The following is a 22,335-nucleotide window of genomic DNA, read 5'->3' on the forward strand; positions in this document are numbered from 1 at the left end:
ATAGATAGATAGATAGATAGATAGATAGATAGATAGATAGATAGATAGATAGATTCATTACTTACAGGGGTAGGGTTCTCTTCAAATTTCTTTGGCTCAGATGCAGATCTTGAGTCATGCTCCTTCTTGCTTTCTTTCCTGAAAGAAAACGAAAAATGGCATCACGTAAAAACAGCCATCAGAGCATGAGGCCCATGTATAATGGGAGCCATGAGAACAATTTATTCCAGGAATAGGTTAGTGTGGCCACAGGTGACCTAGGAACAAATCCAGAGCAGCAACAGTGAAATATGTGGCCGATACCTATCTGAGTCTTGCCAATGGTCTCTGTTGCCTCCATCTCCAGGACCACGGCCAACACTCCCACTTCGGGTATTGGGAACACTCTCCTTCCCACCATCGGGTCTGTTTTCATCTCCTGAAATAAATGGAAAAACTTCTCATTACAATTGCTTTCAGCAATTTTCTCTCCAAAGGAGCGTAAAGTTGAAGGCAGCCATCGCCCCACCTATTTATGCCTAGTTAGCCCTCTTGGTTTGTTTATTGTTTACTAGCACCCTAATTTTATTAACTAAGCTGCTTCAAATTAAGATTAATCTTAATTAGATTTACAATGTGCCACTTTTAATACCCACTGTCAGCTTGCCCTTTCCTAATTTAAAAGGAAGAGCACTTCTAAGAATGTTCTATTCCCAAATCATAAGAGTCTTGATAGCTTTCCTTATTATCACTCCTTAATGAAACTGGAGCTTCAATTACACTTGGTAAGCTACTATACTTGTCACTGTGTTGTTCAACATTATGATCACAGAACCTGACGTTGCCTGTGGTAACTTACACTGACCCCTCCTGCAACAAGAAGATATTATGGCTGGAATCCCACTTACCTGGAAAACAATGGGAGTTCTGAGTAAACATGCCTAGGATGGTGGGGCAAGTTTCCTTTATTACACACAGAAAAATGAACCTGCATCATACTACTTGTCCTTTCTTAGTCAAACCATCATCTCTAATACAGACTTAAGAGCATCTTCTGCTAATAAGACTGAAAAGGAAATTAAAACATTGGACTGTGACTCTGTAAAGCCTCGTGCACTTTGAGCCCAAGATATGCATAGAGGAGGTCTGGATTCATGGCCTCTGGATGCATGGAAACGAGGGAGGGTTGTGTCAGTGGCTACTGCAAGGCTCCAGAACTCCTTTGCCAAAGGAGGTCTAGCTGGACCTCCCAGTTATCCTTTTAATATTTTTTTTTTAAAAAAAAGCAAATCCTTTATTTATTTCAGCTCCACAAATAACACTAAATCATCATCATCAACAAAATGTTCAAAGAGAATTCAGACAAGAGTTAACAGAAAAATAAGAGACCTCCCTGTTATCTTTCTATAAGCAAATAAGGAAGATTTTATTCAGACAGGCCTTTCATTCATGCTGATGCAGAGGCTTTAACTGTCTGGGTGCTGTTTATTTTTTATTAATTAAACTGTGCATTTAAAATTGTGTTTTTAATCTATTTTTATTCTTTTTAATTGCATTTGTTTTATTTTAATTTCATTACTGTTAACAGCTTAACGTGTCATTCTTTTGGCAGAAAGGCAGAATGTGAAATAAATAACACTTATTTATGCACTAAGATAAAAAGAACAGACAGAAGTTTCTCAAAATAGAGAATTTAGAATCTCCTCTCAGTTAACTCCTTAAAGAACTCTGCTGCCCTCTTCTGGAAAGCAAGATAATAAACCTAAGATTTGGCAGAGTTCATTCTTTCTGCAGTAAAAGGTGCAATATTATTGATGGCTTTTGTTGTTTTAAGAGACAACAGTCACTGTCCCAAAACAGACAGGAAAATCCAATGACTCAACCCTGACTGGTCATCTAGGCAGTTTAGAGACATGTGACTTCCCTACCACTCTTTAGGCAAGATGAGTATAACCCACTATGTGTGGACGATTCCTTACACCAATTCAGAGTAGACACCCCAAGATCAGAAACTGGTTGTTTCCTATAAACCCTCTGGAAACATTGAGATAGATCTTTCCTTGTAAACCTCAGCTGCCACAACAGCCACTTCCAATGTTATGCACTTCCTAAACAGGAACACACTTCTAATGAAGAGAAGCTTGGGATACTGAATTACACACAGATTATATATATATATATTAGTTGCTCAATCATTTCTGCTTCTCAGAGGCTGCTGCACTCTAGACTTACCTTTCCTTGGGGTGTTCTTAAGGGTCACACCATCCTCTGATGATAGGGATGGCACTGCCTGGCTGCCACTGCATAGGAATAAGAGACAGAACAGTTGACATTTCCTAAAATGTAAGCACACTATACACTCTAAGGAATTTGTGTTTTACTTCCATGGTGTATTAGTGGTAATTTTAAGGTTTCCTCTCTCTAGTGTACAGGCTTCTATATTGCCCTTCAGAGGTAGCTTTCCAGATGTTGATGAATTGCAACTGCTGGCACTTCTAGTTAGGACTGATGATATTTAGAAGTCCAACAACATCTAGAGCAGTGGTCCCCAAACATTTTTGCACCACTGCTCCCATTCCTCTTGGATGACAACTCTAGCACACATACCCAAACATGTATTTCTTGATAGCAGATCTACTGTTCTACTGCACATTCAAAACAACCAATTTCAGTTGCTGCTCCCTTTGCCACCCAGTCACCATGGGAGCAGCAACCAAGTAACTGGCTGAGAAATGACTGAGAAGCCTCCTGTCTGTGCTGGCCTTGCCGCAGAGGTGTCACTAGGTGGCGTGAAGGGTGTGGGCTACACTGGGTGACAACTAAGGTGTGGGCTACACTGGGTGACAACATTTAGGGAGCAATGCCACTCTTGCTCCCTAAATGTCTGTCTTTTGGAAGAAACAGGACTTAGTGTACCTTGTAAGACATGAGGGCCTCAGTGGAAGAGAAGGTGTGGCCAGAAAATGGGGCAAATAAGGTCTCTTCTTTCTCCTACCACTGAGTTTCAAACACACTCTGGGAGAAGAGGAGGAGACATGGCAGGACTTTTTGGGTTGCTCTGTCCTCCTGCTATGGCTAGGTCCCATCCATGAGAGAGGAAGAAGCAGGCAGGAGAATCAGGGAGCCAGTGAGTGTGAGAAAGGCTTCTGTCTGCCACTGAGAAAAGATCCTCCAGCCTCAGGAATGGGGTAAAGGAGGAATCCAGAGATTCTGTTTCAGTAGTCAGTCTATCCCAAAATGGCACTGCTCCAAGCTACAGACAGAAGAGATGCCCTGCACCAAAGCTACATGAAATTCTCCAACCACCACTCTTAGTGAAAGATGGAACTAAGGGAGTGAGATTGTGTGGGGATGTGAAGAGCAGGTGACACCACCATATGAAGCAATCAGCGTGATTCTGTAGAGGTTTTAAAGGACCCTGAAAAGAAGTTTCATGCAACCCTCATCCCCACCATAGTCCTAAAGGGCACTAGTTCCCCTTGCCTTTCATGCACACCAATACCTTAACTGAAAGATCCCTTGTCTCCTCACTGCCCCTCTGGATCTTTCCACCACCCCTAGCAGGGGCGTACTGCCCACTTTGGGAACCACCGATCTAGAGGGCTGCATGAATATCACCTCTGTTCTAGCAAATTGATCTTTTTGCCCTGGTAGATTGCTACTAGAGGGAAAAGGTAGTATAAAATGTAAAAAGCCAACAGACACTTTGTCCCTAAATTAAAGAAACTGTCTTCAGAGCTAAGTGCAATCGAACACAGGAATCAGGAAAGTCTTTCTCAGAGTACTGGATCATCACAGGAAAACATCAGTCCATCCATGCTTTACATTTACATCCTTCAGACCTAGAATAGTGAGCCCTATGCGTTTCTCTGTTGGCCTTGCCTTCTGTGAGATTGTATTTAATTTATTTATAGCACTTTTAGCCAAAGAGGCTCCCTGAGTGGCTTGCAAACAATGGCTTGGGGGGAAAAAGTGCCTGCCCTCAGGCTTAACAACAGGAAAAGAGGGCCGGAGAAGGAGCAACATGTAGCCACCATCCTGCCCCACAGTGCACATTCTAGTTCTGGAAAAGTCTATGCATTAAAATTTGGTTTTAAAATTAACTACTGACTGACACGGAGGCTGTACATTTCATTCATAGGGCATCTTTGGCTCTATTAAACCACACAAACTCCAAACTTCTGGTCTTTATGACTATATAAATGTAGGCTTGAAAGAGTGCAACCAAGGCCCAATAATATCTCAGAAGTCAGAAAGGTCTAAGTACAGAGCAGAGTGAGGAGGAGTTATACTTTTGGATTACAATTCCCAGAATGCCCAGCCAGCACAGCTATGCCGCCTGAAGGACTGTAGGAGCTGTAGTTCAAAAAGAGCAATTTTTTGGTAACTCAGATAGAAAGCATGTGTGCTGGAGCTCCTTCTAATTTCCCAAGACTAAGAGAAGCAGACTGCAAATGCAAATTAAGTCAAGAGCTTATATATACAAACTGAATGAGCTAAAGGAAACAGGAGCCATTTAGCAAAACAAGCTGAAGAAACAAAGCCAAATAGAATCCAATCTCTTATGGGAACCAGAGGAGGAACAAACTGGTAGAGACCGTTTGTTGCTTCAAACCTTGTGACATGGTATCAGGTGAAATTCCTAAAGCATTCTGTTCAAGTTACATTGCTGTTTTATATCTTATTATTTATTTAAATATTTATATTCAGTCCTATATCATACGATCTCAGTGTGCTGCACAACAAATTCAGTTTAAACAATCTAAAAACAATTTTTAAAAATTAAAATATTAAGCAATAATTACAACACTCTAAGAAAATATGAAAGAAATTATAGTGGAACCTTTGTATTGGTGGACTGGCAATTTACAGATTTGACTGACCACAGACCACCTACCCCATATTATTCAATGGCGGTACATACACACAGATGCACCGATGTGTCTACGCATACATCACTACTTTGAATGACATGGGGCGTGAATGTTCACATTTTTTTCCATGTGCATGGGGGCCTGGAACCCCTTATAGATGGGGAAAGTCCACTGTTTAAAATGATGTATACATACAGATTTGGACCAATTTTTTAGAATCCAAATCCTTTAATAAAATGGCATGTTTTAATGTGTTGCCAGAATGAACCCAGTGTCAATGTCCATTGCCCAGGTTACCAGTAGGAGGGCATTCCACAACTGGGATGCCACAGCAGAAGACCTCTTTAATATCCTCATAAAAGCAGCTGATCCCACCAGAGGGACACAAGAGAGGACCACTCGAGCTGACTTCAGTCTTCAACATGTCAGGATCCCAGATTACTTGGGTCACAAAGTTGTTAATGAACGTTGTTAATGAACTACTATGGCCAGGTTATTCTGATAAATCTTGTCTGTAGCCTTCCTTGCAGTTATTTTGCATTATTATTGTCCCAAACATGTTAAATACAAGGAAATATCTAAAAGTAAAATTTTGTAGCTGAGAGATGTTGGTGCTTTAGTGTTAGTCCTTCCTTGCCCCTGCTATGACAAGCAAGCCTCTCCTATTACTGATAACTTTCAAATATCTATCACTCCAACTAAAGACCTAATTACCCTTTGACCCTGATTTTTAGGAAATTTCAACCGAGTCAACTGAACACCTGCTTGCTTACATTTTCAACCAGCATTATAATTATACCTGGAGAGTTAAATTAAATTTTGTTTCACAATACTGTTTCATTCTACTGCACTGAAGCTTATAAAGAAACGTGAAGAAGCTCAGATCTCCCTTTAGCCACAAAGCATGACAACATGTTATTTTCATTAATATCAGAGGTGTCAGACTACAGAGTTGTATTTTCTCTACAAAGGATAAGATACTTTGTGGCCCTACAGGTGTTAACAAACTGTAACTTCCATCATCCCAGAGTGGCTGGGACTGATTGCAGTTTCAGTCCTGAAACAATCAGAGGGCCACAGATTCTTCACACCTGGGTTGCACCATGCTTATTCTGAAATGGTGAGAGATACTTTTTGGAGGGGGCAGGGAAAATGAAACCTGTGCAAGAAAATTTGGGAAAAGTTTTGGTAAAGAGACTCGACAATGATGAATTGAACTTAGTGACTCAGAGCTTATTCTGCTTTCTTAACCCAACCTAGTTCTAGCACACTATACTTATATTTCTGAAACCATGTTCTCCACAAGCTTTGCACAAACTAACAATGTCATTTGGCATTCAAAGGTTTCTATCAATCCTTAGAGGTAACTGGAGACCAGGGGGATATATTTGAACAGCATGCTCTACCATGCATAAAAACATCACCTTGTGGGGGAATGCTGATCTGAGTCAGAGCTTTGTGAGCGTGCCGGGTGTGAATTACTGCTGCGTTTCACCCAGGCGTTTTCTTTTGGTGGAGGAGCCGGCATCACCTTCAGGGGAAGCTTCTCTTCTCTGGAAGTCTTGGAGGTGGGAGACAGACCTTCATCCTCTTTGCTGATGCTTTCATTTTCCAATGATTTCTCACTCTCCCTCCTCCGTGAGGCTAGAAAGTATGACATTATGTGAGTATGGTAGGTGGGCTTCCCTCGAGGTTTTTTTGGATGAAAGTACACTCATCTGGATTACCTTTTGAGCATTTTGAATCTGTTGACAATGCTACATCAATATCAAGCCAGTCAGTCAGTTTATACAGTGGACAGTATGACTACAGAACAAACACAAACTGCCCTTGTCTCTTATCCACAGTGCACAGACCATAGAATTATAAAATAAAAACAACCTTGCCATATGGACAGTTTCATTTATGATGTTTAGATTTCCTTGTACTTTTAACCTCAAGGCTTTTTGTTTTGTGGGGGCAGAAGTGACATTTGTCCAGAGAAAGCACTGCAAAAATCCAGAGAGACAGACAGTTTATGTTGTACTCTGTGTGTACAGTCAGCCCTTAGTATTGTGTGTGTGTTCCATTCTGCTCCCTCCCCCACAGATGAAAAAAATAGCAGGACCTCAAGCATTGTAGTTTTCAATGACGCCATGTGCATGCGTGGCCATTAGGTGCAATGGGGCTTGCCATTTGCAGATGCTTAAATCTGCAGGTGGTAAGCCTGTGGTTGGGGAGGGCAGATTGTATTAAGTAAGGTAGCCAAACCTTGCAATTCAGTCCAATCTACCTGTCCACTGTGGATACTGTGACTGAGGGAAAGGATAAATACTGTTAAAATATTAAAATGTTGGTGATGGATAGGAAGTAATGTATGAATGTAGGGAGTATAAAAAAATGATTGAAGGTCAGAGTAAGTGAACTGGGAAGAGTAAGTGAGGTAAAGAGTAAATGTGTTTGATGGTGAATGAGAAGATTTGGAAATGAATAAAGGCATGAGAACAGAGAGGAGGAAGAGAGACCGAAGAGAGGGTGAAGACAGAAGTTAGAGAAGAAGATAGGAAAGAGTGGGCATTTGTAGAGGAAGTAAATAGAGAAGGGAATAAGGGAAGGTATTGAGTCGATGGAATAGAAAGAGGAAGTAGGAGATTTCCATCATCATCAATTAGAACAATTAGAATCATCAGAATGATAAATTGTAAGAATGTAGGTAAGATGAGTAGGTCTGAAATATATATTTGTGTAATGTATGAGATGGTGAACGATGTGAAAAAAATTTCTTTGGTAATATCTGTCATGTTTTTTATGAATGTGTAGTTTTTAAAATTTAATTAAAAATATTAAAATGTTAAACTATTGTAGTGTGCTGTTTCTTCACACCATTATGACTGTTTGCTGCTTTGGCTTGTTAAAGGGGAAAAAACACCTTTTGATAGTTTAGGGAAAAGTGACTTATTAAATTGTTCCCACAGACTCTCACCAACTGGATGCAGCAGCTTTGTGTTCCACTGACGGATGCATTATGTTTTTAAACTCACATGGGAATTACAAATCAAATCAGTGACTGGGTAAGGGATAAAAGTGCCATATTGCTGTACTTTGGAATAAATGGGCTTCCATAAATCTGACCACAAAAGAAAGTATGATAGTACACTCTGGAGCACATTAGATGACCTGCCTTACTTCCACCATCAAAGGTGGAGAAATGGTCAGTGATTCCCTTGGCAAATGTACAGGGCAGATGTATAGTAATTACTGTTACCTCCTTAGCTCTACAGCTGGGAGGAAGACTGAGTGATGTTTTAAGAACTGCAGAACCTAGGCATCCAGAAGCAACTTGGAAATTCAGGGCTAATGTAACAAATCCTTGCAACCATGCAAAATACACATGAGCACATACACTTTAACATGGATAAGTAAAGATGCTCCCAGTGTCTTTGTTGTGCACTGCCAAGCTGGCATTCTCAGTGCTAAGGCTAACCAAAATTGTAGGCCCTATTTAATAAGTCTGGTTGTATGAACAAAACACAGTGAAACTGACTATATAAAATGCCTTACAACATAAGCCACCTGCAGTCTAACCTCTCCTTGAGGGATCTTCTTGTAAACACACTGATCACTCCCTGCTTCTTATCTTAATAAACCTGCTAAGGAGCTGTTTGTGTTCTAAATAATGGATTTCTTTGTAGGCTATGAACAACTACTATTATTTTGTATTCTCAAATTTCCAAATCTGAATACACAATGAAACATGCCTGTTACAGAAAATGCTACACAACAGGATTGGTTGTAATCAGTGGAAGTAAGAGGGCTGTTCAGAAACAGATGTGTTTAACTTGCTTTAGGTGAATGATAACTTGACTGAAACTTACTTCTTCCTGTTGGGCCTGTCCCCACAGAAGGAGTTGTACTACCAGTTTGTGAGGACTCACTCCCAGTCCGTGACCGCTCTTGATTATCTTCACTACGCCAGCTGGGGTGCCTACAGCATAAAAAGAACAGCAATGGTTACTGTGATATTTGTGTGGGACACTGGAAATATCAAGGCACAGAGAACCAAATACAAAGTGACAGTTAAATAAAATGAAAACAATGCTCAGCAGGGATGGGAAAATGTTTCCCTATGTAGTCCCTAGACAAAATAAAGCTTGGGAAAGTTATTCTTAGTGTCTACAACTCCCAGAATCACCTGGTCACTATGGCCTATTGTGGCCATGTTTGAGGGATGTGTGCCTGCAACTGTAACTGAAAACAGTTTTTTTCAGGCCTTGGCAAAAGGAACTTGAGTAGATGGTCCAGTGTTTTAATTCAATATGCCAAGCTCCTATGTTCAGTTTGAAAGCAAGCACAAAAAGAAAAAGGGATGTTTGTTACTTACTTACTTACTTTTGAAAAATTACTTTATCATATTATATTGAGTAAAAAGTAATACAGTATTGCTGCTAGGGATATGCAAATAACAAGTGCAAGCCTGACCTTGTAGCTATATAGCATTAGCCTATCTTGGTGGTTCGAACACAACATATTTTATAAAGGTCGGGGACTGCATGCATTCCTCGAGGGCCCTCAAGGGGCCAACCCTCTGCTCCATTTTTAGTTTAAGTTTTTGTTTTACTCAAAATGTTTCCTGCTCACATTAAGGGCCATGGGAACATTCTATTGTATTAACTTGCTCCTTATTTTGGCCCCAGGAGAGGCCATTTTGTGAACCAGAAAGCTAAGTAGAAGTTACATTCATTTTCAGAAGAAAAGTCTCCCTTGTGCCTAAACTAGTCAGAAGAGGACATAGCAAAATTGCTTTCCACATTCAATGGGTGAGTGGGAAAAATTCTGAGTATATCTTATTTTATTTTTTTAGAAAAGGATAGTGGAAAACCATGCACAGATGATTTCTAAATTTCAAAAGGAAATGATGCTATTTATTAACACCAACCACCTCTTTGAGGATCACTGACAGAATGATACAGTTCATACGTTCTTCAGAATAAGCAGATTCTGGTGAGTTTTCACAATAACCTTTGTAAGGCCATTAGACTAAGCCTAAATCATGTCAGTTTAAGGTTTGCAGGCAATTCAACGTACAACTCTCTCCTGCTATGATTGTTTCCATGACACACCCATCCCTGCTACTCACCGTTCCCGTGGCCGTCGTTCCAACCTGGGTTTATCATCTTCCAGTTGACGTTGCAGCTTCTCTTGCTCTTTCTGCAGCCTCTCTTCTACTTCACGCTCCCTTGCAGCAGTGTCGACAGGTTTAGCCCCTCCGAAGATGGAGGCTGCACGGCTAGACTGGGTAGCAGGAGCTACAGATGTATCTTCCTCCTTGGGCGTGCTCCGGGGTTTCAGATTCAATTTTGGCCTCTGAGTGGGACCTTAAGAAAAAGCACAAGAGAAGGGTATGTTGGACAAAAAGAACAGTCCAAAAAGAGTGAATGGAAAACAAGACAAGTGACTGCAATACAATGAAAAACAAATGAGGGAATTATAAAAATTCTAGGGGTTTGCTTATCTCAGGGGTGGGGAAACTATGGCTCTCCAGGTTCTGACGGACTACCATTCCCATCATGCCTCACTGCTAGCCAAGCTGAAGGAAGTTTAAGCCAGGCTCATGAGGGCTAGGTTGTAGCTGCTCCCCTTATGTTGACCCTAGATGTAGCATCACCATAAGAAGAGGTGATTGGTCTACACCAGGGGTAGGCAACCTGCGGCCCGCGGGCCGGATGCGGCCCGGCGAGGCCTTGGGACCGGCCCCAGCCCGGTCCTGTCACCGATTGCCGCCGGGGCCTTTGGCCTCTTGTGCGCAGGGGCAATTGTCTATAGATGCCTCAGAAACATGCATTTATATTAACATTTTTTAAAAAAACAGCAAATTTTTTCACGTGTCCTTCACTTTTTTTAAAAAAGTGTCCACCATTTGAAAATTTTGTCCTACATTTGTCCTGGTTTATTTATTTATTTAATTTTTTTTTAAAAAAATTATTTAATTATTTATTTTTTGGCTTCGGCCCCCCAGTTGTCTGAGGGACAGCAACCCGGCCCCCGGCTCAAAAAGGTTGCCTACCCCTGGTCTACACAACCTTCTGCCCCTTACTCCTGGAACCTTCTTCCCCCACATGCACACCTCATCACTTCTCTACCCAGTTTCAAAACTGAGTTAAAGACTATATTGTTTAGAGAAGCATTCCCAGAGGTGAGCCCCTCTCTGATCCAGGAAGCCTCCTTTTAAGCATCCATTAAGAAGCCAAGCCCTTCCTCCAGTCCATCTGCCTTGGTCCAGGCCTTGGAGGTGGAGAAGAACTGCTGGACTTGATCCCATTCCCCACCATCACTCCCTTCTCCTTTTGTGTCATGTCTTCTTAGATTGTAAGCCTGAGGGCAGGGAACCGTCTAACTAAAAGATTGTATGTACAGCGCTGTGTAAATTTACAGCGCTATATAAATAAAGGTTAATAATAATAATAATAATAATAATAATCTTGGCTAACACTTTCTTCTGCTTGACTGGTGGTGAGACATGATGGGAATGGTACTCAGAACCTGGAGTGCTGTAAGTTCCCCGCCCTGGCTTATCTAAATGACTAGGAGAGGATTAAAGATTTGCTTACATATCCCACTTCCACCACATGGGGTTAGTGGAAACATGCAGAAGTCAGAACAAAAAATGGAGGCCAACAGGAATTAAGGAATCACAGGACAAAGCATTTACCAAAAAAAAAAAGGGGGGGGCATTCTGCAAACATTTTTAGTTTTTTTTTTGTGGTTTTTCGGGCTATGTGGTCATGTTCTAGAAGAGTTTGTTCCTGATGTTTTGCCAGCATCTGTGGCTGGCATCTTCATAGAATGCTGGCATAGAAGTGAGTGGGGTACGTACATTTCTTTAACTACTGGTATGTGTTTTCATGGGCCTGTCAAGATATTGTATATACTGGGATGGGAGGATGTAAGGGAAGAGAACAAAAAAGTGGGAGACAGAAGAATTGCTATGGATAGCCTAGAGTTAAATTCAAGAAGATTTCCTCCTCACCTCTGCCATTTAGGAGTGCGTCTAGAATTAAGGGCAGAACTACTGTAGCAACTAGGGAGGGGTAATTCTTGATTTTCCTCCTCCTGTGGGGGGAAAATCCAGCTTTTTTCCCCTTGCATTGCCGGGAGGTGCTGGAATCCATCCTCCCCCCCCCAAAGGACAGAAAGTTATCTCTGGAAACTGCAGCTTTCATTGAAAAGTACACAGCTTTGCCAGCTGACAAGTATTGGGTATGGTTTTTATGCAACCTTCCCTCCTTTCTCCCCCCCCCCCCCCCCAAGTTGCACGGAAATCATCAGCCTCAATCTTTCAAGAAATTCTGAAGAGACTGTGAAGAGGTGTTTCAACTGTCAAAGCAGTTGAGGTGGAAACTGAACCATCTTTTCACAGCTTCTACATTTGGGCATGGGGGGATTTGTGGGAAAAACAGAAACTTGTCAGCTCAAAACATCTGCAACAGCCCCTTTTACAACTGTCCCCTCCCCAAACTTTTACAGAAATCGTGGCTAGAGGCTACACCTCTCAAATGAGAGCTGCCAACTTTCAGCAACTATTCCCCCCCCCCTTTTTTTTTTTTTTTGCTGGTTTGATAGCTGTAGCGTCTTTTCACAGTTTATTATTTCTGCACAACCTTGGAGCTGACGGGGAGGAAGGGAGGGAAAGTTGTGAGAAACTATCCAGTACATGTCAGCTGGAAAAGCTGGACACTTTTCAATGAAAGCTATGAAGCTTTGAGCGAGGAAGGAGAAAAAAGAAAGTCCTACAAAACCTACAGGAACATTGTGCTTTTCTTTTCCTCCCACACCATCCCTAAAAGCAACACCCAAAGATCACAGCATTAAAAAAAACCTTTCTGAACTTACCCCTCTCATCCCGTCGGCTATCATCCCTGCTATAGTCATCACGTGAACTGCTCCACCGATCCATTCGATCATCTCGCCTCTCATAACGGTCCTCATAACGGTCACCACCACCCCTATAATCATCATCACGACGGTATCCACTGCCAAAGGCTCTTCTGCCACTACCTGACCTTGAGTCAAAGCCTGCAAGGGAGGCATATTATAGAGGTTTAGAAATTTCAGATGCCATAGCCACTGTCTTTGCTGCAACACAGTAAAATAACTACCTTCTGGAAAACGTTGATGACAAAACCACAGGGTGTCCTCTGAGGAGTCAAAACAGGGAAAAGACTTCAAGGCATATATCAAGGCAGCTATGAAAGGATCTTCCCCAGGAGCATATTCACATATAGTTAAAACAGGCATTCAGTGCTTGAGCAAGCAACAACTGAACAAAACAGGAGAGCATTAACTGATCAAGGTTTCAGGAGCATGTAAATATTGCATAAATACTGCATATGATCCTACATAGGCATCTAAAAGTAAAAAAACCTCCTCCCACTGCAGTTCCAAATCTTGCCCAAAGCAGGCTTAATAAACAGAGAAAGCAGTATCTAGCTGGGACGTGAACCATGTGTGATATAATGTACTGTATTTTCCAGAGTATAAGATGACTGGGCATATAAGACGACCCCCAACTTTTCCAGTTAAAATATAGTTTGGGATGTACTCACCGTATAAGACTACCCCTCTTCCAACGCACACCAAATAAAATTTTTAAAAACATCAGATTTGATTTCAATATGGTAATTTAAATTCAAATGCTTATGACATGCAGGTCCTTAGCAGGAAACCTGGTTGTATACAAAGCTTGCTTGGATTGGTTAGCTCTCCCTGCCTGCCCAGTGCTCCCTGTCTCCAAGACTATCAGAGCGGTAGCTGCTTTCATACGATTGTCGCATATGGTGGGGATGCGGCCGCAGCTGTTTTTGAGTTCCCCCCACCATATGTGGTGACCGCAGATTCTCCAGTCTGGCTCAGAAGTTTCAACACCTGCCCTATAATATGACACCCATTGTATAAGACAACCCCCGACTTTTGAGTAGATTTTTCTGGGTTAAAAAGTAGTCTTATACACCAGAAAATACAGTAATCATCATTCCAGTAACTGGCCACTCAAGCATGGGGAAAACACACAGGAAGCCAGGATAATAATCAACAGCTGAAATGAATAATCTCATCTCATCTTCAAAGTACCCCTAACCAATATACCATACAGACTGAAAGGAACTGCTGGCAGAGAACAGCATGAAAGTAAACCATACAGTAGTTATCTGTGAAAAAGTTTAGGATAATTTATTTGCACTGCTAGAGTAAAAGTGATCTTGAAACGCAAAAGCAAAGCTTGCTCATTAAGACACAGAGAACAATTCTCTCCCACTCCTTATACCAAACTTCCCAACTATGTTCACCTTCAAGAGAGAAATATCTTCCAGCCCTTACTGGCCTACACAAAAAATAGACTGTACTTCACAACAGTGCAATATTAAATGTGCTCCATTCAACACCCAGGCCTATAAAGAAGTCTGTAACCCAAAGTACCTCCTCTATCATAGTCTCTACGGTCATCATAACGATCCCTGCCCCCGAAACGGTCCATGTCTCTTCGGGGACCATCACGGTACCGATCCGAATCATAACGGTCACGGTCCCGATATCCTAAGAAAGAAAATAAAATTATAACTGGTACCAGTACATAGGGAATGATAAGTCCCTGAGAAGGTATGCAGTAGACTGGGAGGTTGAGGAGAAAGTTGCTTTAAGTACTATCCAGCTCATGGTGGACATTTGTACCGAGTTACAGCATTTACCTAAGTAAATGACTATGGCTCACAACTTTGTACTGTATGAAAGCTTTTACATTTGTACTCTCAACAGCAATCTGAAGGTTCAGAGCAGCCAATATGGCAAAACAGTAAAGCTATCCAGCAAACAGGTATACTGTGACATATCACAAAGAAATAAGGATTCCATAGTTATGGAATAGAAGAGAAAGCCTCTCAGTATGCCTTTATTTTTCAAACTGTGTAAGAAATTAGGTAAAAATGACAGAATATACAATATGCTTGTCTGTGGACATGTGCATAGCAAGCAAACCAGTAATGAACTCACTGTCTCCAAAGCTATCCTCGCTCCTGCGGGGAGGGTAGTCATCAAAGTTATCTGTAGCAGGACGAGCCCTCCAGTCAGACTCAAATCTCTCTGAATCCCGGTTGCGATCACGGTCTCTACCAAAGGAGCGATCGTCCCGATCTGCAGAAGGCAAGAAAAATGACCCAAGAATGAAAAAGAGCACATTTAGTCCATAGATTCAAATACTGCAAACTTTAATCCTCTGAATCAAAATAGATGCAGCTCCACCACTCATAATGATTCACTAACAAACCAGGTTGCAGCAAAGAACTTTTTTGGTCAGGGTTGAAAGTGTGTCTCCTTCTAAATCATTATCATAAAAAGGACAATGGAAAAATAGAGGTAACAATTTAATTAGCAAAGCAATACTCATCCTGTATGGCATTTCTATGGCAAGACAATACAATGTGCATACAGGAGATGGCAGACTGAAGGCTCAGCATGCTCTTGGCAGCTATATAGCCCATACCTTTCTTCACTCACAACCACCAGAACTAATGGGTTATTTTGAACAGAACAGTGGCCTGTTTCCAGTAGTGGACACAGAGTTTCACGGAGGTGTTTCACGGAAGCAGGGCAATGCCCTTCTTAAGCAAGACCAGGCAGGAGCCATGTTTAATAAAAGAAGGTAAAAAGTTGATGCATAAAAAAGTGAGCGTACATTATAACTTTGCAGTATGTCTGGTAGGGCAGGTGCATAAGCCAAAGTCATGATGTAACAGTGATTCTATGAAGAAAGATCAAAACCTATCCCTTCCCTTCTAAAGATGTTTGCATTGTTTCAGGGTGTTCAACAGCCAGAGAATCTCTAAACAGTGATTTCCAAATAATTTGTTTATACTGGGATGGGAATCATGTAGCCTTCCAGATGCTGTTGGACAACAAGCCTTAATAATCTTGGTTAGCACAGCCAATAGTAAAGAATACTGGGAATTACAGTCCAACATCACCTGGAAGGGGTGCCTGACTCCCATCACAGATTTATGTGCACATTATCCTAACCTTGAAAGCATTTTCCTTCTCCTCACGTATTGGTCTACACAACCTCCTGACCCGAAACACCATTTTGTAGTTTTCTAGACTTCTTGCAATGAACACTCTTCAAACTGACAAGCTTAGTTAAGCAGAAGGCTGATTTCTTGCCAACTTCACCTTTACAATGAAATCACTTAGTGGTAGATAAAGGGGAACTTATCAGTTTCACAGTTTCTTTGCACCCTTGCATTACAGAACTGCATATTATAGGAACATGGAATGTGAGAGGCATGAATCAGGGAAACCAGACACAGTAAAACAAGAAATGGGATAAAGAAAGATCATACTAAAATGGACAGGAAAGAAACATTTTGAGTGAGAGAATTACATACTGCTTTACTTTACTCACGCGTTACACGGGGGCGTGACATACGCAGCTTTCAGCTTATGCTGAAAGCTTAGAACAAATCAAGCCTGAACACTCTCTAGAAGCCAAGATTACAAAACTGAAACTGTTGTGCTTTGGACATCTCACGAGAAGAGATGACTCACTAGAAAAGACAATAGTGTTTGGTAAAGTATTAGGCAAAGAGGAAGACAGCATGACAGGTGGATAGGCTCAATCAAGGAAGCCAGAGCCCTAAAAGACCTGAGGATGTCTGATAATGACAGGGTGACTTGGAGGTCTCTCATTCATAGGGTTGCCGTAAGTCAAAGTTGACCTGACAGTATTTAACAACAACATAGATTTAGTTTGTACAAGATTACCTTTACTGAGTAACAATCTTACCTTTATCCTGTGCTTGATCAGCAACATCCACTCGTATTCTCCTGTTTCCTAGAGACTGAAAAGAACAAAAGAACATTGCCTTACATCCTAAGAAGAAGTGTCCAAGGAATTTAAAGTCATCTTTAACTAATATACAAAACAATGCTGAGTAAACTGATGTTACAAGAGCTACAACACTTCATAGAAACTATGGCAAAAGAGAGATTTACACAAGAGACATAATACCCACATTGTCCATTATGTTTTTGGCTACAGCTGTCATAAGGATCAACAAAGATATAGGGTAAAAAAATAATACTAATCATGTGTTCGCTTTCATCAGGCAAAAAAAAAAAAAAAAAGACTTTCAGAAAGTACTATTGAGACTTTAGCCAGGAACACCTTTCACACAACCGAGATTAAGTTAAAGTTTACCTAAACTAGCTAAAGCAGGGTACATAATCCATACATATTCTTTTCCTGTTGAAGGGTATCCAGCTTGTCTGCTCTGTGTGTATCTATGTGCATTCAAGCTGCCTGTCAATTTATGGCAACCCCTGAACTATGAAAGGTTTTCTTAGGTAAGGAACATTCAAAGGTGATTTTGCTACTTCCACTATCCTAGTACACCTGATATTCATTGGCAGTCTCTCATCAAAGTACCAACCTGGGCTGACCCGGCTTAGCTTCCAAGATAAGAAGGAATCTGATTTCTTTATTTTGACTCTATTTTGATAATAATGCAACAAATTTCTTGACAGGAGCCTCATGAGAAGTCAGCTTCCGCATTCACAAGAAATATGGAAAGCAGAATCTAAGAATTGGTTAATCTGAGTTGCTTCAAACAACTGCTGGGCTGTTTCACCCACTCTATACTATCTTCTATTCCACTGGGCAGGACAGCAGGAGGAAAAGACATGCATACATGGAGTAAAATGGCAAGCCAATTTGTTGGAGAATGAGATTAATACGGACCCAACTGCTAAAGACTGGATGTTGTTGTTCTATAGCCCTGTATAAGAATGAACCTCTGAACGTCAGTACGTTTTTTAACTGGCTTGTTGATTTACTGTTTTTTATCAAGAATAAATGTGTTATTCTTTGACTTCATCCAATTTCTCAAAATCCGAATAAAAGCCTCAGAAAGCAAACATTTTCAGGGGCAAGCATTCTTGAAAGTATGACAAACATTTTCACAGGTTCGGTTTCTTTCAAAGTCATTGCATAACATGCATTCTGCAGAAATAAAAAGACCAAAATACTCTGGATATACTTCCCTTTGAAAGTCATTTTTTCCAATAGTGCTTCCAGCGTCGGTTTGGATCATTCCTAAAATGTGCACCTTAATACATCTTGCAGAAACCCTGACTCACTTGACTTTGCACAAGACACCAGGGACTGTGACCTGAAGTTGGCATTCTATGAGCAGTACCAACAGAATACAGTGCGCCCGCGCCGTATGCAGTCACACTATACACAGCTTCTTACTTACGCGGAAGCCACATGACAATAAAATCAATGGCGTGCACTGCTGCGTGCACACACTGCACTGCCACATGCATGCACCCCATTGTTTCCTATGGGGTGCGAGTATACGCAGATTTTCCCTTACGCGGGGGGTGGGTCCGGAACAGATCCCCCACGTAAGGAGAGGGCCCACTGTATGACATTTCCACAGAATGATTATAAAGCCTTGGAGATTTTATTGTGGCAATCTAGACCTAGCAACTTCTCATACTTGAAAGTCAACTCTCAACTCCAATACGTGTTATGACCTCACAGCACCACTTACAATAAATGCCAACAACTGTGTTCTTAGCTTTGATTTCTAACATCTACAGGGACCTGTACCTCCAGTGTTCAACCATGGAAAAATATCTAAGGTGGAAACTAGCATCTCTCCTTTTTTGCTAGTATCCTAGCCCAGTGATGGTGAACCTTTTAGAGGCTGAGTGCCCAAACTGCAACCCAAAACCCACTTATGTATTGCAAAGTGCCATGTTCCTCTGGCTTTCTAGTAACAAACTCCATCAAACTCTGTGCTGTGGCAAGAGCACATGTGCCCACAGAGTGGGCTCTGAGTGCCACCTCTGGCACATGTGCCATAAGTTCGCCATCACTGCCCTAGCCTGATGCTGAAACCTTGATGTTGGGACAGAAGTGTTTAATGTTACTATAATGCAGATTTTTCAAAAAGTTACTTTGAAAACTACACTGCCTAGAATGTCTTACTCAGCATAACAATATTGGTCAGGAAATTCCAGAAGCTGTAGTTTAAAAAGGACCTTTTCCAAAGTGTACTTTTCAAACTATCTCCACTACCAAATAATCTGCCAGAAAAATACAGCAAAGCCTAGATTTTGGCTGAAACATGATGTTTCAACAGAAGTTCATCACATTGGTCAGAATGACATAGTTATTACAATCCCAGTATAAAGAGTAGGCATACAAGGCTGGTTACACATATAACTCAGGCTGGCTACTCAAATCATGTACGGAGTCTGAAGACTGCAAGTGAACAAGAAGGTTGAGCAGCCTACACAATCCCCCATATTTCTGTTGAAGCCAAAGGCTGATGAAGTCCATTTGTAACGGGAGGGTTAGAGACTCTTACAGCATTTCCAGGCACAGTGCAACTCACCTCTTCATTGAGGCTTAAAGCACGGAGCAAGGAGTCCAAATCTTCAAACTCAGCATATCCAAAACCTTTCAACCTCTCTGGATTACTAGGCTCTCGAGGCAAACGAACAGCACTTATCTGCAGTTGAATGAGGGAAGAAAAGATTTTTCAGTGACCATCTCCCTAGAAAAGGGATACAAGGTCTATCATGCTGCATGTTAGAACAAAATAAAATTAACGGCATTCAATTTATTTATTCTATAGATATGGTTAAACTGTTCTTCATATGAAGATTTCAGGGTGGTTAGTCGGGATGTTTTGGGCAACACACACAAAAATAGTATAATCTGCATAGGAACTAAAATTTGGCATAATGCTCTTGGAATTAAAGATGCTAAAGGAAGCGAACAGTAAAATTCCAAAATAAGATATCAAGAAACAAATACTGTTATGAAGCTGGTAAGTCACTTAAAAGGAGAAAAGCTACTGTGAATGCTAGTGCTAGATTTTCACTCCTTCAATCAGGTCACGTATAAAAATAATAGTTCCAGATTAATGAGCACAACCAACTACTTTCGATGCTGTATTGATATCACCAACATCGGCTTCACTTATATGCAGGCACCAAAGCATCTTTTACAGAATATCGGTGCTACTGAGTTCAACAGGGTTTGTTCCCAGATAAACATGTAAAGGACTGCAGCCTCCACTGTCCTGATGTCAAATACAACAACCCCTTAAAGCTGTGCTGCTTAGCCTATCTGATGTGGGGGACCAGCAAATATATTTCCCCCATTTGCTATGGATCAATACCATATTTTTGCACATTGGTTACAACTATTTCCTTCTTTCTTGGAAACTTGCCAAGGACCAGCATCCAATAATTCAGGGAATGCTGCAGTCCACAGATCACCACTTTGAGTAGCACTGTCTTAAAAGATGTTAAGGGCACATGTTCCAAGATACTAGTTTTAGTGGCAAAAGGGGCAGAGAAAACTACCTCAAATCTCCTGATTTACCAGCATGACTAATCCTAACATACGGATGTCTCTATAAACAGATCTGCTAATTCGACTACAATGATATACATACTTATTTTGATTTCTTGGTCTTGAAGGACCATTAGTGATTTGTCATTTCTGAACATCAAGAAAGAAGCCATTATGCTTCCTTGCAAGGAGTCCTAAAATGTAGAAATCAGTTGACTACAAACCTTGTGGGCAAGACCATATTACTCAGCAAGAGAAATAATATTTCCAAGACAGCTTACGTATGATTAATGCTTACTGTACAAATTTCACATATACTATACAACCTCTGCCATTACACTTTAATGTAGCAATCTCTAAAAGGCAGAACTAAAGCGTTAATAATATGAAAACAGAAAAAGAACATGAAAGGCAAGGCAACAGCATTTCAGCCACCAGGAAAATCTGCTGTGATCAGCACATAGTGCTGTCACATGGGTAACAGTCAATTTAAGACCCAATGAAATCTGGCTGCATTCTGTCCTCTGACCTTCCAAACTCACACCTCTGCTTCTAGAATTATTCACTATGTCATCCGTACCTTTCCTCATCAGGCTTCAATACTGCTGGATTGTGACTTGGCAAATAGTAAAATGAGATGCATTTTAGAGAAAATTCCTCTGTCTCAGGTAAATTTATGCTTAACTGATGCAAAAATTACTCTCAGTTAAGAAGCTGAAACAGTTCGGGAGTTAATCTTCAATGCTTAGAAGTTAACTAATAGTTCTGATTCTGCTAAAATAGGAAGGGGGCACACTTTGTTTGCTGCTTTCATCTCTCAGCAATATATATATGTGTGTGTGTGTGGGGGGTGTATTTTGCAGTCATACAGACACCCAGTAGCCCAGATGCCTATGGAGGACTCAAAAGTAACTGAAACTTATAGTCTGAGCTATAAAAGATCTACAAGCAATAAAAGAGTCCAGAGAGTTTTCAGCAAATAAAAATATGTGAGAAAATCCTGGAACAGTGAAAAGGTTTTGCACCAGAAGCAAGTTCTTGAGAGCAGAGGTATGAAATTTCCCTGACATTACATTTTCACTTAGCTTACCCCAATAATATTCCCAAGGACACATGGTTCATCCCTACTCCCACAGCCCAAGATTTTCTGGATTCCATCAAATGCTTTCCACCTGTCTTCCTATGACTCTAAAAAAAATAAGGGAGTGGGTTTATCACATGAAATAAATCTTCACTGAATACTCACATTAAGTCCTCTGAAAAAGTCCTTGATAGACTCTTCTGTTACATCATACGGCAAGTTTCCCAGAAAGGCAGTGTAAGGGGGTGATTTTGGGAGACGGCTTCTGTCAATGTTGGGCTCCCGAGCTGCCCGAGGTGCAGTAGGCAGGATGGAACGGTCAATTAGAGGGGCTCGATATACATCATCATCGTTGCTATGCCAGGTGGTAGAAACTAGGGAGAAAAGTTTGCACATTAGGATCCCTTACACTGTTCAAAATTAATAGCAGACACAGAATATTCTAAGTTTAACGTGCAATCATTATAAGAGATCTACAGAGAACAATGGGCCACATGTCAAAAGTAGCTCTTCATGCTCAATATTGGATTCTTTTTGCATGCAAGGGCATCATACCATGTTATAAGCAATTCTCTTCTGCACATCTCTTTCCACTGAAGAAAACACTGCACAAAACTGCAGGTTTCAAAGTAGGCTCCAATATGAATGCAGAAAAAAATGGTTGTTGCTTTAAAATCTAAAACTGATCAACTGTGATGAGGACAACTCTCTATATAGAATATACACTGTGAATACTCATAAATGCATACAGCACATTTTGTAGCTAAGGGCTACAGTTAACTATCAAACTATTTGAGAGGTAGGGGGTGTTTTAGAACAATCTTGCATGCTCCAAAGGCACCCCTGTAAACATAGTTGCACAATTTCCTAAATTACCAAGATTTTACTAGCTTGCTGGTAAATGGCAGAAGAGGGTCCAAGAGCTCCTCTAGCTGCCTGCTAAATTTCTATGCTAGACATGGACATTCAGCTTGCTTTCCATGCTAAGCACAGAAAAGAAGTGGAAG

At 41.0% G+C, this 22,335-nt stretch overlaps 1 protein-coding gene across 1 annotated transcript in view; it reads right to left on the bottom strand.

Moving 5' to 3' along the window:
* The window catches only part of EIF4B (eukaryotic translation initiation factor 4B), a 41,601-nt gene that overhangs the window by 3,219 nt on the left and 16,047 nt on the right, over positions 1–22,335 (bottom strand). Inside the window, exons 3-14 of the mRNA XM_042450107.1 lie at positions 21,494–21,702; positions 19,280–19,396; positions 16,660–16,714; positions 14,874–15,014; positions 14,304–14,420; positions 12,723–12,905; positions 9,970–10,207; positions 8,708–8,817; positions 6,278–6,497; positions 2,212–2,279; positions 304–418; positions 66–138 (exon numbers count right to left, since the gene is read on the bottom strand). Of these exons, the coding sequence (XP_042306041.1) occupies positions 66–138; positions 304–418; positions 2,212–2,279; positions 6,278–6,497; positions 8,708–8,817; positions 9,970–10,207; positions 12,723–12,905; positions 14,304–14,420; positions 14,874–15,014; positions 16,660–16,714; positions 19,280–19,396; positions 21,494–21,702 (1,646 nt within the window). The remainder of the gene's footprint in view (positions 1–65; positions 139–303; positions 419–2,211; positions 2,280–6,277; positions 6,498–8,707; positions 8,818–9,969; positions 10,208–12,722; positions 12,906–14,303; positions 14,421–14,873; positions 15,015–16,659; positions 16,715–19,279; positions 19,397–21,493; positions 21,703–22,335) is intronic.

The sequence above is a fragment of the Sceloporus undulatus genome, chromosome 2 (assembly GCF_019175285.1).
Source record: "Sceloporus undulatus isolate JIND9_A2432 ecotype Alabama chromosome 2, SceUnd_v1.1, whole genome shotgun sequence".
Lineage (NCBI taxonomy): Eukaryota > Metazoa > Chordata > Lepidosauria > Squamata > Phrynosomatidae > Sceloporus > Sceloporus undulatus.